Source organism: Misgurnus anguillicaudatus, chromosome 20 (genome assembly GCF_027580225.2).
Source record: "Misgurnus anguillicaudatus chromosome 20, ASM2758022v2, whole genome shotgun sequence".
Classification (NCBI taxonomy): domain Eukaryota; kingdom Metazoa; phylum Chordata; class Actinopteri; order Cypriniformes; family Cobitidae; genus Misgurnus; species Misgurnus anguillicaudatus.
Window position 1 is genome coordinate 29,719,908 of NC_073356.2, and position 16,028 is coordinate 29,735,935.

At 37.0% G+C, this 16,028-nt stretch overlaps 1 protein-coding gene and 1 long non-coding RNA gene across 5 annotated transcripts in view; one reads left to right on the forward strand and one right to left on the reverse strand.

Moving 5' to 3' along the window:
* The window catches only part of LOC141351508 (uncharacterized), an 87,238-nt gene extending 84,488 nt beyond the window's left edge, over positions 1-2,750 (reverse strand). Inside the window, exons 1-3 of the long non-coding RNA XR_012359782.1 lie at positions 2,634-2,750; positions 2,024-2,112; positions 989-1,078 (exon numbers count right to left, since the gene is read on the reverse strand). This is a non-coding gene — a long non-coding RNA (uncharacterized lncRNA). The remainder of the gene's footprint in view (positions 1-988; positions 1,079-2,023; positions 2,113-2,633) is intronic.
* cacng8a (calcium channel, voltage-dependent, gamma subunit 8a) lies at positions 2,255-12,641 on the forward strand. 4 transcript variants are annotated; one of them, XM_055220695.2, is made up of 6 exons: positions 2,255-2,386; positions 4,826-5,094; positions 6,754-6,981; positions 10,263-10,346; positions 10,443-10,583; positions 10,935-12,641. In XM_055220695.2, exons 2-6 carry the CDS (start codon positions 5,064-5,066, stop codon positions 11,720-11,722), a joined length of 1,272 nt encoding a protein of 423 aa, XP_055076670.1. In that variant the 5' UTR covers positions 2,255-2,386; positions 4,826-5,063; the 3' UTR covers positions 11,723-12,641. The 4 variants fall into 4 exon arrangements, with proteins under 4 accessions (XP_055076670.1, XP_055076673.1, XP_055076672.1 ...); XM_055220698.2 differs by lacking the exon at positions 2,255-2,386 and adding an exon at positions 2,516-2,608; XM_055220697.2 differs by lacking the exon at positions 2,255-2,386 and adding an exon at positions 4,281-4,526.
* Positions 12,642-16,028: the final 3,387 nt, after the last annotated feature.

Sequence of the window (16,028 nt, forward strand, 5' to 3'; positions counted from 1 at the left end):
TACCATTTTGCATGACATTTTTTTCATCTTCATAACCTTTTTCGTTTTTGTGCTTTATCCCGGTGGGCTCTCGATTTGCCTCTCTCAAATTTTTATTAAGCTATAGCAGCCTCACTCATTTGCATTTTTTTCTGTTTTTTATATATCTCTCTCAAACCCCCCCCCCCATGCAAACCTTCATTCCATTATGCCAAAGCAAGTGTGCCTGATACTTAAGATGATGATGACAGTTTACTATTATTAATATTATTATTATTATACTGTGGCATTTCTTTGTAATCTGGTATTTGCTTAATAAAAATATATTGAGAAACAAATCCAGCATAAATATGTTATGCATGCATTTAAAAGGATTTTATCTTACAACTAAAAGGGACATGATGTGCTAGTTTTAAGGATTTATCTTCAATTTTGATTGTTAAAAGCTAATTTAAGGGTCTGTGATGTTTATTTATTATAGATACATTTTAGTTATTTAATTACGGAACGGTATTTGCTTTATTGTTATATGCATGCTCTCATAAAAATCAGTGTGAAATTGCTATATATTTTTCGGACGACAAATTGTAAACTTTTCTTAATGTTGTGTGGTACAATGATTTACTAACACAACAGCGAGGACAGCCGAAATATTACCAAATCCCTGGGGGCAGGAATTGTGTGGTGAGTGATTGAACGAGTTGTGAAGAACTGAGCAAAGACGGAGGATTGTGAGAATAAATGAATCAGTGTGTTAGTAATGAAGGCTTCAGAGAACTTGCATATCTGGACCTTGCGATCGATTTTCTTTTGCTCTTTTTGTATAATTTAAATAATCCACAATAATTATAATATCAAAATCCACATATTTAAATATTCTCCTTGTTTAAAGTACTTCAATGATGCAGTTGCTAAACACCCACATAAACAATGAGCCACAGTTTCTAATACATGTATCGCTCAATGTGTGTTTAGACATTGTGAATGTTTTAAGCACTACAGAGTGAACCTGGAGTGGTGATAATCAGCGGTTCTTCTCTACCTGAAGATGTGTAGGCGAACAGTGGCCAATTTGTCTCTCACTCTCACTTTTTTCTCCCTTGAAGGAAAAACACAGAGGAAAATGTGAGTACATGAATGCATGAATCTCTATGTCTTTAGAATTAGTAAAGGCATAAAAATAGATCACAATAGTTTACAGTATATAAATATCCTACACATGCCAAAGTCGTTATAATCTAGTACCAATAGCTCCAAATTACACTAAAAATGAAAAGCAGATATAATGTTTATACATTTAGTAGACACTATCCAAAACAACTTAAAGTGCATTCAAGGTATATCAATATGTATCGAACACAATTAGGAACAAAATATTAAATTCAGTTTTGACCCTATGTCCATTTTGGCATTTTTGCCACCAATATTTGAGAGTGTGCCACTGAATTTTACATCCAGTCGCACATGTGCAACCAGTTAATTTTACCTTTTTTTTGTGATGTGGCACTGAATTTAAAAAAGCACATTGTACTTTCTGCATTTTTCATTAAAGTATTTATTAGTGGAAATCAGTAGAAATGTGAATATTTGGTTAGCATGTTGATTTACGGTGTGTGCCCCTAAATTTTCTGGTTGCGCCCCTAAAATTTTCAGTTGGGGGCCACTGTGCTCCTAGTGAAAAAAGTTAGTCTGTTTTACAGCACAGTCTCAAAAAAGGTACAAAAGCTTTTACTGGGGATGTACCCTTTCCAGATGTACACATTTGCACTTAAAGGGAGCATATTGTTACCTCAAAGGGACATATTGTATATATATGTACCTCAATATCAGGACCTTTATTATGGTACCATCCCAGTGACACATTTTGTTCCATTTTTCTGACATTGAGTGTACTTTAGTGTAAACTTGTTTCATTTTAGCCATCCAAACTGGCCAATAAAAATACATATTCTTGTTAAAGTCTATAGTTATGCTGTTTACAAAAAAACTGTTGTTCTGACTAAAGCTTGTCTTTTAAATGTCAAATAGGCATAGCCCGCCTTACCACATTTAGATTTCTTCTCCATTTGTAGGACCCTAATATTGCCAATGACCTCTGGTGAAATGTTCACACATTCAGTGTTGAAAAATAACCTACCAAAGTGTACAACAACAAGCATTAGTTGGTTAATTGTATCACTCTCTGACAGAATATATTCTTTGTTTAATAAGTTAAATCCCGTCAATCTCTTCCTGGAGATCTGTGATTAATGTTTCGGTCAAAATTAAGCTACATACTCGTGTAATTCCTGCTTCACCATCCCCTAATTCATATTGAACACAACTGTCTCTTACCGCCCCCTCATTCACTGCCTCAAACAATTAAACGCAACAAAACGCAACAGGAATACCCGCTTCAACTGTAGAGGTAAGGCAGAACCTCAGAAATAATCAGCGTTTGCATATTTCATACAAACCGGTACATTTCCAGCAAATTGGTTTATAGAAAATATAAGATGAATTGTGAATTGAACGTTACATGGATGCTGCTGAATTGCTTGTGAGGTTGGACGGTTTCCTTGATGTGTAGCCTACGCCTGCGCTGGTTTTATAAGCTGTTAGTTAAAATAGGTTTCTAATTTATTTTCACGTAAGTTAAATGTGTTTTTATTCACCTTTCTACACACGATTGTTCGTCAATACAGCGAGAATAGTTGCACGTCTTTAACGGCTGTTTGCACGAGCTCAATGGAGACGCGCGAAAAGAACGTTTTGAATATCCGCGTCTCGAGACAGCTGTCAATCATTTTGATGACCGAGGAGATCAGTCAATTGTTTTTTATGATGTATTATTCCATTTAACATCAAAACAACAACAAAAACAAAATCGACCGGCTGCATTTGTCATTGCAAAATATCTACGTGTTGTATTAGTTAGAAAAAAAATGGAGAAGTTGACGATTTAATTTAGTAAATTACAAGTCAAATTGCATTCCCATGTATACTTAAGTGCTAAAGCACTGTAAATGATAATACACATCAGGTTCTTTTGACGCTTCATTCATTCATTCATTCATCAAGCACATGCACACATTAATGTATGCAGTGTAAACTGCCTGCATAGGGTGTGTAAATCAAATGGTTGTGAGTGATTTGTATGTAGGCCTATAATATTTCTGCAAGGCCCTAAATCCACATTATTGCCATGCTATACTGTATGATATGGCCATAAGTATGGTAAGGTCACACTGTAACTGCCCTGCTAAAGTTCATTCAGATGTATGAGATTATGTTGTGTGAAGAAACAACTAGTTTGTTGTCAAAGTTATTTTTGTAACAATAATAATTAGCAATAACAGTCAAATTTGAATTATTATTATTATAATGAAATTTATGAATAGAAATCCTGAGGGTTAAGGTCACAACCTTTATAATGCATTTGGCATACACTTTTTATCCAAAGTGACTTACAGTGCAGTATGTATACAGTATAATGAACCCTTTACCTTTGCGTTGCTAACACAACGCTCTTCCAGTTGAGCTACGGGAATGTTTTACATTAACATTATGCATTTAGGATTTGCATTCATCCAAAGCACCTTTCAGTGCATTGCAAGACACAGTACTGTGCAAAAGTCAAAAGGCCACCATCACCAGCTTTGTTGTTTAACTAATGTCCTTCCATTTTTATTTTTCACTCTTTTTTAAGATACAAACAGAAAATACAGGAAATATGTACACAAATTAAAAACGAAACAATTTTCAGAACTAAATGTCTTCTTCAGGCATCAGTCAGTATTTAGTGTGACCTCTCTTGGCACGAAACACATCTTGAGCTTTTTTGAGGAGACTGAAGTCCTGAAGTCATTCGATTAGAATTAGAAATTAGGATTTAATTTAATTTAGGTTTAAGAGATCCTGCCGCTGCCTGCTATTGCTCGAGTGGAAGGGGAGTTTACCCTAAATAATTGACACTTCAGCTTATACTTTTATACGGTTTTTAATACTACACCTTTCCTGTATTTTCTGGTTGTATTCTAATAAAGAAACTGAGAATATAATTATATATGATCACTATACAATTGCAAAAACAACAAATCTAATGGTAGCATGGTGGCCTAAGACTTTTGCACAGTACCGTATATATTTGATCAGTATAATTATATTATAATTTTTTCATTTTATTGTTCATTGGAATCGAACCAATGGCGTATTGCACTGCCCAACAATGTTCCTTCATTCGAGCTTCAGGAACAACCTAGGTCTTATTTTCATTAGCATTTATTCCAAATGCTTCAACTTTCTGTCTCTGTTTATCTGTCTGTGTTGGTTATCTCACCATTTGTGTTGCTGTTTCTGAGAATGAGCAGGAGTGACGAGTCTCCTAACATGCAGAACTCCAGTAAGCGACAGTTCGAGTTTGAGCTTGTCATGGGGGACAGATCAGCTTTCCTTGGTGTGCATGTCATTACCGCATTACCATATAGTCAAAAGAGAGCGCTGATCGAAGCCACCCGCCAGGTGGATTTTTAGCGTTCGTGACAGCCGACAGTTTCTCAAATCAGTAGGTACGCTATGATGAATCCCCCATCACCTCACTCACCAACATCACCGCCCTCCCCCCAACTCACACACACCATCCTGTTCTGTTCTCGACTTCAGAATGTGCTGTTGCCATGGTGACGGACCGGCGCACGCTCCGTCTCGCTTTTTTCTCTATTCTCTTCTTCTTTATATATCCCTGGCTCTTCCCGCAGATGTATGGGCAACGTAACCATCTAGGTTCGCTGCTAGTTATACAAATACACCATACTGCCTTCTTTGAACATCTCGTCTGCCCTTTCCCTCACTGTTTCTTTCTCCCCAGGAGAAGCGTAAGGATTCCTGCCATGCAATCTCTCTGAGAGGATAAAGGAAGCCTAGAAAATCTACACCCACCCACAGGCAGGAGACGGGGAGAGAGAGAAAAAGAAAGAGAGGGAGAGAGAGAGAGAAAGAGAGAGAGCAGGGGGTGAAGGAAAGAGACAGGGATAACAGTCGATGGATGCAGCCTGGACGTTCTGGTCAGTACAATCTTCTGTGACAAGGACCAGAGTGCTGCAAGGATGGACGGGAAGGGAAGACACATTCCTCCAGGTAATCGGATCTCATTTATGGCCACCACACATGTGAGAGTCTGTATGTCCATTGTGTGTCCGCATTGTTTGTGGCTTTTGTCTATAGATGCTTCGTACCTCTTACGGTCTTACCAATGAACTTTCTTGCAAACATCTTCACAAAAGTCTTCACTGTTGTTAACTTGGTCTTGAGATGTTACTCCATGCATGCTGCTTTGGAAATATTGTCCGGTTTATTTTGCTGTTCTAATGGTCGATGGCTAACATTGAATATTTACAGGAGGAAGGTATTGAAAACATCCCTAGTGTATATAAACATTTTAATCTTTTTTTAAATTTAAGATTAAAGACGTAAAAGCTGCAGGTGTTTATAATTGAAAATGGAGGCCATTTACTGGTTATTATTTGTTTCATTGTTCCTCAAATTAGTTCTTTTTTTAGGTATTAATATTATCATGAAATATTGATTGGACTCACATGTTGTTGAATGTACAGTAGTACTGCCTAAAATATTTTATTTCAGCTATTATTTCAAGAGAAAGCAATGCACCATTGTCCAAAATACATTTGTCCAGATGCTTCAATCCATATAAAAGGTTTATCCATGCAAAGAAATGCTGTAATCGAGCTCATAACGACTTATAAAAAATGCCTGGCAACTATATTCCCAATGGGACAAGAACCACACTAATGTTAAGGCCTAAAAGTTATATGACCTATTGACCGGTGCATCATTTTGTGATTTCATTGTGAACGTATTTGCCCTTAAGCTAGAATACTGGTATGAATATAAGATATCTTTAAGATCAACTTGGCATTACTCTCTAGTGTTGAATTAGCATGGAGCACTTATCAAATTTTTTGCCATTGGGCCTCTTATCGAATTAACTTTAAACAAAGATTTAATGAGAAGATAGCTCCTTATTTCATTTTATTCCACATCAAACATGTTACTCCAAGACTGCGCTTGTTTAATTATTTAAATCAAAACATCTCACTTACAAAGTGTGCCCTGAGACCTGCTCATGATCTTTGTAACCTATATTTAGGTGCGGTGACATTTGTACTTTGTGTGCAAAGGTTCAAATTGTCTTTGCAAAATGCAATGTGAACTGATCTTTTAAAACTTGATATGTCAGGCAGCCAGACGAACACTCACTGTGTCTCTCTAGTTTAACCCTTGCTACAGTATTTATAGTCTAAGCTGCTCTTTTCGGATGATAATAATTTAATCATTAAAGGGACACTCCACTTTTTAAAAATATTCTCATTTTCTAGCTCCCCTAGAGATAAATATTTGATTTTTACTGTTTTGGAATCCATTCAGCCGATCTCTGGGTCTGGCTGTACCACTTTTAGCATAGCATAATTCATTGAATCTAAAAATCGCAAGTTTTAATTTTCTGTCTGTCTTAGTGCACGATGTTACTACAGAAGAGTCAAGTTTGAAATAGGAAAAATATCCAAACTCTTTGGTTATTTTTGAGCGTGATGCTAATGGTCTAATCAGATTCAATGGATTATGCTAAGCTATGCTAAAAGTGCTAGCGCCAGACCCAGAGATCAGCTGAATGGATTCCAAAACGGTGACAATCAACTTTGTAAGAATTAAGATGAACATTGATGTCTTTAACCTTTGCTGTGATATTTTCCCTACTCCTCTGTTCCTCTGTTGCAGCCATGGTGTGGTGTGAGCGGGGAATTCAGGTGCTTCTCACCACTGTGGGAGCATTCGCAGCCTTCGCCTTGATGACCGTGGCCATTGGCACGGACTACTGGCTGTATGCTCGGGCCTTTATCTGCAACAGTACTGCCAACTCCTCTCAGGATGACCCTCATAACAAGGACAAGAAGGATCCGGGAGCCCTCACCCACTCCGGCCTCTGGAGGATTTGCTGCCTGGAAGGTAAGTGAACTTGTTTGTTTATGTGGGGGTGGAGGAATGGGCCACGTATGTGTGAGAGGGGGCAAATCATGCATGAAGGAGGTCCCCACCTGTGCAGTATTCGTAAGTGTTTCATACACATTATAATCTAGAAAGAAACGAAGAGTTTGGGTCCAAAACGCAATAAATCCATTTTGACTAATTGCGGTAAAAAGTGACAAGATGAAAACCACTATTTTCGGTTACAAACTTTCACATAGCATCTTTAGGTTATAATAGCATAAAAAATTCAAATCTATAATTTGATTTTCAAAGATTTATTATAAAAATTGATTCTTTTTTTCCGCAAAATACAATAAATCCATGACTTTTATTTCAAAATGCTATTAATCCATTGAATCAATATATAAATGTGCATTCATCTTTGCCATGTTATATTCATTTAGTTGACTAGTGGTATACACTGATTAAAAAATTAAACATTAATGGCATTAATCAAAACACTCATATTAAGAACACGGTCATTGCAGTTGTCATCCTTGGGACGTCGTCGCTGAACTTTTTTGACAGCGATCAGCTGTAAAATGTTTTGGTCCTGCTCGATTTTTGTAGACTTTGAGTAAAAGAATGAAAAATTTTGCCAGAAGCTTGATCCTGTCGTGTGAGAATAAGCAACAGCCGGCATTTTTCCGTCGCCCGAGTGGCTTACGTTTCTTCCTCGCCACAGAAAGCCACCACAGGTTAAGCAATGCCATCAAAGTATTATTTTGTTTTTGTTTGTTTGTTGATCACGAAGTACAAAGTAGATGAGGAAAACTAGGTTTCTGTGTGTATTCAACACGCTGTTTACAATGCGTGGAGTGGTACGCTGGGATTTGTTGAGCGAATTTATAGCAATTTGCAGAGAAGGACTGGCGTTGCGTTTTGTGAAAAAGGGAGAAAAGAAGAGTTATTAAGAATTTTAATACTGACCTGATAAAATACTGATTTTGGTGGTAAATAATTTTTTTGTTGCGTTAGTTTCATGCTATAGTTTCACGTGCTTTATTTAAATATAAACTTTATTTAATTTGAAACTATCGAACTTAACTCGATAGTTTCACGTACGCATGTGAAACTATCGCATGCGCATGCAAAACTAAACTTTATTTAATTTTTGCTCCATGTCCCCTAAGGGTCTCCGTAAAACGCGATAAACGGCATAAAAAAAAATTACCACCTAAAGTTTCACGTTCGCGTGCAAAAGTTTTACGTGCGCGCGCAAAAGTTTCACATGAGCACGCGAAACTAAACTTAAAAAACAATTTGCAAATGAATGTTTCGCGTGAGCACATGAAAGTTTTGCGTGAGCACATGAAACTAAACTTTCGCAAATTTAAAACTATCGCATGCGCACGTGAAACTATCGAGTTAAGTTTCGCGTGCGCACGTGAAACTATCGCATGCGCATGCAAAACTAAACTTTATTTAATTTTTGCTCCATGTCCCATTAGGGTCTACGTAAAACGCGTTAAACGGCATTAAAAAAAAAAAATTACCACCAAAAGTTTCACGTCCGCGCGCAAAAGTTTTATGTGCGTGCGCAAAAGTTTCACGTGTTTTTGCACATGAAGGTTTCGCGTGATCACATGAAGGTTTCGCGTGAGCACTTGAAACTAAACTTTTGATTTTTTTTACTCCATTGTCACTTTAGGGGCTCGGTACGTTTTGGAACCAAACTCTTTAAATACAGTTGGATTTATTTCTAAAATATTAAACCAAATATATACAGTGATTTCATTGGCTATGGGGTTGTTAAGTCTGACGTCATGCACTGCTTCCGGTCCCAATGCTCTCAATGCCATAGGAAAATAGCAAGAAACTCACTGTATCATAAGATATACACTTGTATCATAATGCGAAACTACCAAAAGCACCCAATCCTAATTTTTATCTCCATTACAAAATCCAAGATGACCAGACATGGACATATAAACATGGATTTTTTTTACGAATTATTAATATAGTGCTGTCAGTGATTCTGTGAGCCTGGAGACAGCCGTGTACACTGTGAGTTTATACATTTATCGCTTGGACTCAGAAACAGTAATCCTTACATCTTAACTCAACAAGCCCATACTGTAGCCTAAGGCTTAAACATTGTTGAAAGTCTCCATGCAGGTCTTTTACCCATTGGGCTCTAAAATGCGGGGTGTTTAACCTACGTACCTCTCTTGCTCAAGCCAATTCCCAAGAGACGGTTTTTAAACAAACATGAGCTGTATTTTTTCCATTTACATTAGAAACCTAGAGGAGTACATGTCAACGGCTATGATTATGTGATGAGTCATTGTAAGTCAAAGGTGCCACGCAGCGCTCTCATTGGATTTGCGGCATAATCAAACCAGACAAAAACAAAGTCGTTTTGCCTTATAATGTTGCTCATTTCGGTCCTCTGCTTTGAATAGCACAAATCGGTAGCGTTGTAATGGGAAACGTGTCTTTATAGTCTTAACTCAACATTTATGCTTAGTCATCTTTAGAAAAATACAGAAAGTCGTGCAAAAGATTATCACAAAAGATATCAAAACCTTTCATTATTGTTAGATACTTTAAACTATAATGAATAGAATTGGCATGTCAGTGCAAAATTTCCATTGACTGTGTCTAAAAAATAGAAAATGCTTCCTGATGTCCGACAATTCTGAGGCGAAGGAGCATTTTTATGTCCATTTTATATATTTTTAGCTCACTTTATCATTAGATGTGATCTTACGGTCCATATAAAGTCTGAAACTATTCCTTGTTAAGTCATTGACTGAATTTAGCCGTTTTGGTTTCAGACACAACCATTAAGCTGTCTAGGGTTCTAGCACATAAATGCTATAAACAAGCACAATGCATTAACAAATGCCATCCTATAGGTTAAAATTAAGCTCTGGAAGATAATAGGCATGCAGGGTCATCATGTTGTCTAAAGTGAGCGGTTTAAATCACAAGAGAGCACTGCTTGACACCTTTGACCTGTGATGACTCATAGCAATTGACATCTACTCTGAATCCATTTCAAACAAAACACCTCACAGTTTGTCTGACTGCGCTCTATTGAACTCCATTCAGAAACGTACATTTGGCAGATTTCCACTTTAAATAATAGGGAAAGGAAAAGACACACTAAGACAGTAAATGATGAAGCCAGATTAGATCTCACATCAACCATGTGCTAAACACCAGGGCATGGTGCCAACCCAATACATTACTTTTTATTTTTTTCAGACGCCAGCACGTTGACAGGATATTTCAGTCTCTTTTTTCTCTTTCAGGATTGAAAAGAGGAGTGTGTTCCCAGATTAATCATTTCCCAGAAGATGCTGATTATGACCAGGATGCTGCCGAATACCTTTTACGTGAGTCGGAAATTGTTTTTTTCGTGCAATATTCCAGAGTCTGTTTGATGCTTTGTTGTAATCAGAGGATAAAACTAAAATGATTTTTTCTTTCAGGTGTTGTCAGGGCCTCCAGTATATTTCCAATCCTCAGTGCCATATTATTGCTGCTAGGTGGAGTGTGTGTGGCATCAAGTCGGTTCTATAAGACCAAAAGACACATCATTTTGGGAGCGGGCATTTTGTTTGTCGTGGCAGGTAACGTTCCTCACATCAGATCCTAATATAGATGTGGATGCAATACTAAGAGGGGTGAATTCATTAAACATTTGTGCCACTTTTAGTGCATGCATGCCTCTTTTTTATGCAAATTAGGGTCTGCACTTTTGCATGTTGAAATTAATGAAGGTTTGTTAGTCTTGCAGTCACACTGCGAACAGATATTTGAGTGAATCAGGTGTTTAAGCAACATACACAGCCTACAGCAAATATACTTGCATTATGAGCACGCCCATTTCTTTTAGTGAATCCCCCCCTAAAATGTTTGAATTCTTCTTTTGTGTTAAAACGTGTCTAATAAACAAAACCTTTTGTCTCAAACTGGTCCAGGCCTGAGCAACATCATTGGCGTCATTGTATATATCTCAGCAGCGCTCAGCGACATCTCTCCCAAAAAGGATGAAGACAAAAAATGGCACTACTCCTACGGCTGGTCGTTCTACTTCGGCGGCCTGTCATTCATCCTGGCGGAGGTGGTGGGCGTTCTGGCTGTCAACATATACATTGAGCGCAACAAAGAACTGCGCTGCCGTTCACGCACCGACCTCTTCCGCAGCACGACCTCCGCTGTGCTGCGACTGCCGGGATACCGCTTCCGCCGGCGCTCATCGCGCTCCAGCTCGCGCTCCACGGCAGAGCCGACCCGCTCCCGTGAGCAGTCCCCAACCTCAGGCATGGATCCCAAGAACTTCGGTCCGCCCCTGGCTGCCGGCCCGCCGCCGTTTTCGGTAGCCACGCTGCCCAATCCGCACACTCACTCCGGAGGAGGGATGGGGGACATTTCGATGTACACGCTGGGTAGGGAAGGTAAGCCGCCCATGTACGGCACAGTCGACCGTGCCACGCTCTACCAGCTCCACAATTACTTTCCAACAAAGGAGGGAGGTGGAGGAGCGCTCATGACAGGTACGCTCCCTTCCCTCTCCAAGTCTAACCTGGCTGCGTCGGCCAACGCGACCCTCAATACGTCGTCTTCCTCCGGCCCCCAGCAAGCGCCCCTGTCGGCTGGATCCTCTGCAAACATGGAGAGGGATCGAGGGATGGGAACCTTGGATCGACTGGGCAAAGGAGACAGCTCAAATACTAACACACTCAACAGGAGAACAACACCTGTGTAATGACAAGAGGGTCGGGAAGAGATTGAAAGATTTTGTGAACTGCGAGTAATGGGAGGTGGAGGTAAGGTAGAGAATTAAAAAGCAACAGCGAGAAAGGGCTGAGAAACAAGCGACATCTACTTTCAAGATGAAACATGAAGGCAATACATCCTCTTTTTCCCTCCATTTCTGTTTTCGAACACGGTGACTCAAGTAACAGAATTCCATCCGCACTTCTTATTGATTCATGTTGAAATACTCGATGTGTGTGATGGTGATCTTTGGTTCTTCAAACTCTTTCAATTCCAGTGCTTTATCATCAGGTTATGCCTGTAACTTATTTAGCATTCCAATATAGTTGTCGTTTTTTATTATTATGGTATAGTTGTTATTGCTCCGTTAACTTATACAGTACATTTTTACCGAGGTGTTATTTTTTTGCACAATTATCCATTTAACTTATTTCCTTTGATAAACTCAAACTGTGATTTTTTTCTTGCACATGTTGACACTATATTTTACGATGTCATTCAGTGTCAAGCATGTGTTTATTTGCGAGAGTGTGACTTTTTTTAGTTTTTACAAAGATTGATATTTAGACCTGTGTTTAGACTTTTTCATTGTAATCTTAAGTGTAGACGTAGTAAAGTCTTCATATGAATATATATTTGATTTCTCATTTAACAGTCTTAATATTGTTATGATGGAATAATGTTTATAATGAACTACTGTTGTAGGACTGGAAGTAAAAAAGAGAAAAGAGAGACAGAACAACATAGAAGTGAAAGGCATTCATTTCAGGGGAGCAATATCTATACCTTAAAAACCTCACAGAAAAGACAAAAAAATCTATTAAATATATAGGATATTATAAATATATATATATTTGCGTGTGTGTGTGGAACAACCTTTTGGGTAAAATAAAATATGATATATTCTATGAATGTGTAAAACTGAGATCTATGTGCATACTGTTAGCAGTTTTCACTGCAGCGTTTTATTTTCATGTTTGTAACTTTGTATGCATGGTTCATATCCAATATATGATATATTCATAATGCTCTGCCTCTCGGCTTTTGTGCATTATGTCTACTGTATGTGGTAATACAGATGGATAGGATGAGAGAGGTGGGTCAAAGGGTTAACATCAAGGCCCACACTAGAGAGAGATTTTTAAAGAGTGTATTTTTATAAAAAGAGATTCATTAAGTCATTATTTCTTCAGTTTATGATGAGTGGACGATAGGGTGTACAGCAAACCAGCGGACTGCCATGATCACTTGATCCTCTGCCATCCTTTAGCGGAAACCTGTGTTTACACAATGTGCTTGTTTGAATGAACAAACCCTTGTATGGCAGCATCTTTCCAAGGCAATTAAATCTGAAATAAGCTGTAGATTTTTGCAGTTAAGCCACCTTAGCATGTTAGCACAATCTACTTTTAACATTGCATTCAAGATATAGCCTACATTTTATTAAAATGTGTATTCCCTGGGGATCAAACCCATGACATTTGCACATATCACAAATGCTCTATATGAGCTACAGGAAGACGAATAGTATTGTATATAATAGTCTATTTTATTTTAGCATGTAATTTGTTTCTTAGTTATCATGGAAGGCAGCATAATGTTGTCGGCAACCTTTACATCGAGAGGACGTCTATGCAAAGGCTAATCTCGAGGAGTTGAATACAGGAATGAGGTGTCTCATACGCACACACGCAAACATTGTAATTATAAAGAGAACAATGCATTAATGCCCACGCCTCGCTCAAGGGAAGGACAGGACTGAAAGTGACACGCTTGCTTTTATAAAAAATGCTGAATGTGTGTGCGTCCATCTCACAGCAGATCATTTGCTTTAGGTCCTCTATCCATATGATTCATGTTTCAGTTTAAATCAGTGCCAAGAGTTCATACACTGTAAAAATATATATACAGTATATTTGCTGGTTTAGATTTTAAGTAGAAATTTAATTTACAGGTCTTGCTTTTTATATTTATTAGGGCACCGAGGACCATATTGTTCTTTAAGGAGTTAATATTATTATCTAGATTTGAGCTGCTGCTGTGACTTATACATATAACAAATATAGCTGAAATAAGTTAAGCAATTTCAACTTCATTTTATCATTTAACAACTATTAAGGGTGTGTCAAAACTACATGGATCCTTTTTTATAAAACACACACATAAAACTTACGTACACAAACACACAGCAGCTACTGTATATGGTACTGTATTTATTTATATGTTTTGTACGGCATAATATAATTGTTTAAAACCTTCACTGTAAAAATACAGTGACTTTTTGTATAAAAATACAGCCAAGTTTTGTATATTTTACAATTCTTAACTGTGTATGAAATTAACTGATATATATTAGTTTCAACTTCACATAACTTCAATATATTTCAACTTCATTTTAAAATTTAACAACTTTTAAGAGTGTGTCAAACCACACACACACACACAACTTACGTATGCAAACACAGCAGCTACTGTATAGGTACTGTATTTACTCCTATGTTTTGTAAGACATAATATTATTGTTTATTTATTTTAGAAACATTCACTGTAAAAATCCATAGATTTTACGGTAAACAACCTGCATAAAAATACAGGAAACATGTAAACAACTTTACAGTTAAAAGGTGTAAAAATACAGTGACATTTTTTTCAGAAATACAGTCCACTTTTGTATATTTTACAATTCGTAACTGTGTATTTAATTTACTGATAATATGAATCTGCTTTGTACTGCTTTTTGTTTTTACATACAGTATCTTACCACCATAACACAGGTGGTAAAATGAACAGTCAAATGCTGAATCAAGCATGTTTCATGTTTATCACAAGTGGCATTTTCATAGATTGCTACCACTGTATGTAGAAATGGTTTACAGTGTCATTCACACAAACACAAAACACCTGGATGGTAACGCATGTGACATGAAAATAATGCTAGAAATATTGTGGGAACGGCCTTTTATTGTTTTTTTTTACTGTAAAATTTTACAGTGATTTATATTTTTAACTTACAGAAACCATAATTTTAATAATCTTTTACCATATAAAAGTACATAAATAATTCAGTTGAATAATTAAATATAATCAAAGAAGAGTCTTGCAGGGAATTGTGGGAACGGCCTTTTATTGTTTTTTACCGTAAAATTTTACAATGGTTTATATTTTTAACTTACAGAAACCATAATTATAATAATCTTTTACCATTTAAAAGTACATAAATAATTTAGTTGAATAATTAAATATAATCACATGTGAAGAGTCTTGCAGGGAATTGTGGGAACGGCCTTTTATTGTTTTTTTTACCGTAAAATTTTACAGTGATTTATATTTTTAACTTACAGAAACCATAATTTCAATAATATTTTAATTATTTTAAGTACATAAATAATTCAGTTGAATATTATAGAGATTTTACCATAAAATATATGGCAATTCAAACCTTTTACTTTCTAAACCTGTACACTTTACCGTAAAATTAAATGTACCTGTAATGTTATGTAAAATCTATTATTGTTGTTAACTGTATATGTCAAATTTTTTAAAGTTAAACAATAAACAGGTTTTAAGCATTTTATCAGGGCTGGAAATGTGCGTACGCCAGTTCCCATGCAAAAGTTGTGATCTATAAATAACAAACTTGATGGGAGAGTGGGCTTGAATGGTGGGATCATCTGGTCATCTGAGGATGATTTATGTACGCACATTTGCAGGTGATCTGTGATTTTTAAAGGGAACATTGCTTTGTTTTATAAGTCTTAATATTTTTGGCTTATGCCATTTTTGACTTTTGTGCATACGTAGACTTTTAGTAAGGATCCTACGCACAGTTTTATAAATTAGACCCCAGCACTTTCTAAAGTTTCAGATCAGGTATCCCATAAACAGGATTGACAATCACAAGCTGACTGAAGGTGTTTGCGTCAATAAGAGCGTTCATATCTCAAAGCAACAAGGGCAGATTTAAAGATAGGACATTAACAAGACTATGTCTGCAACTCATCAGAAGATTTAGTTCCTACAGTATGTGGCTGCATAATAATCTAGGTCACTATGAAAGTAAAGATACCCGATACGTAACCAAAGCTGAAATTAATGAGAACCATCCTTGTCGTATGTCAATCAAGGTTCGGATCTAAGTCAAATCAGCAACACAACCCATGAAATGGTCACATTATAAGGTGAGATAAACATAAATCATGATAGGTTTAGGTGGCCATGCATATACTGAATGAGAGGGGAACCGCTCTGAATCAGAGTTGGTGTTGCTTATGTCCTCTGGAGCGCAATTGGCCACG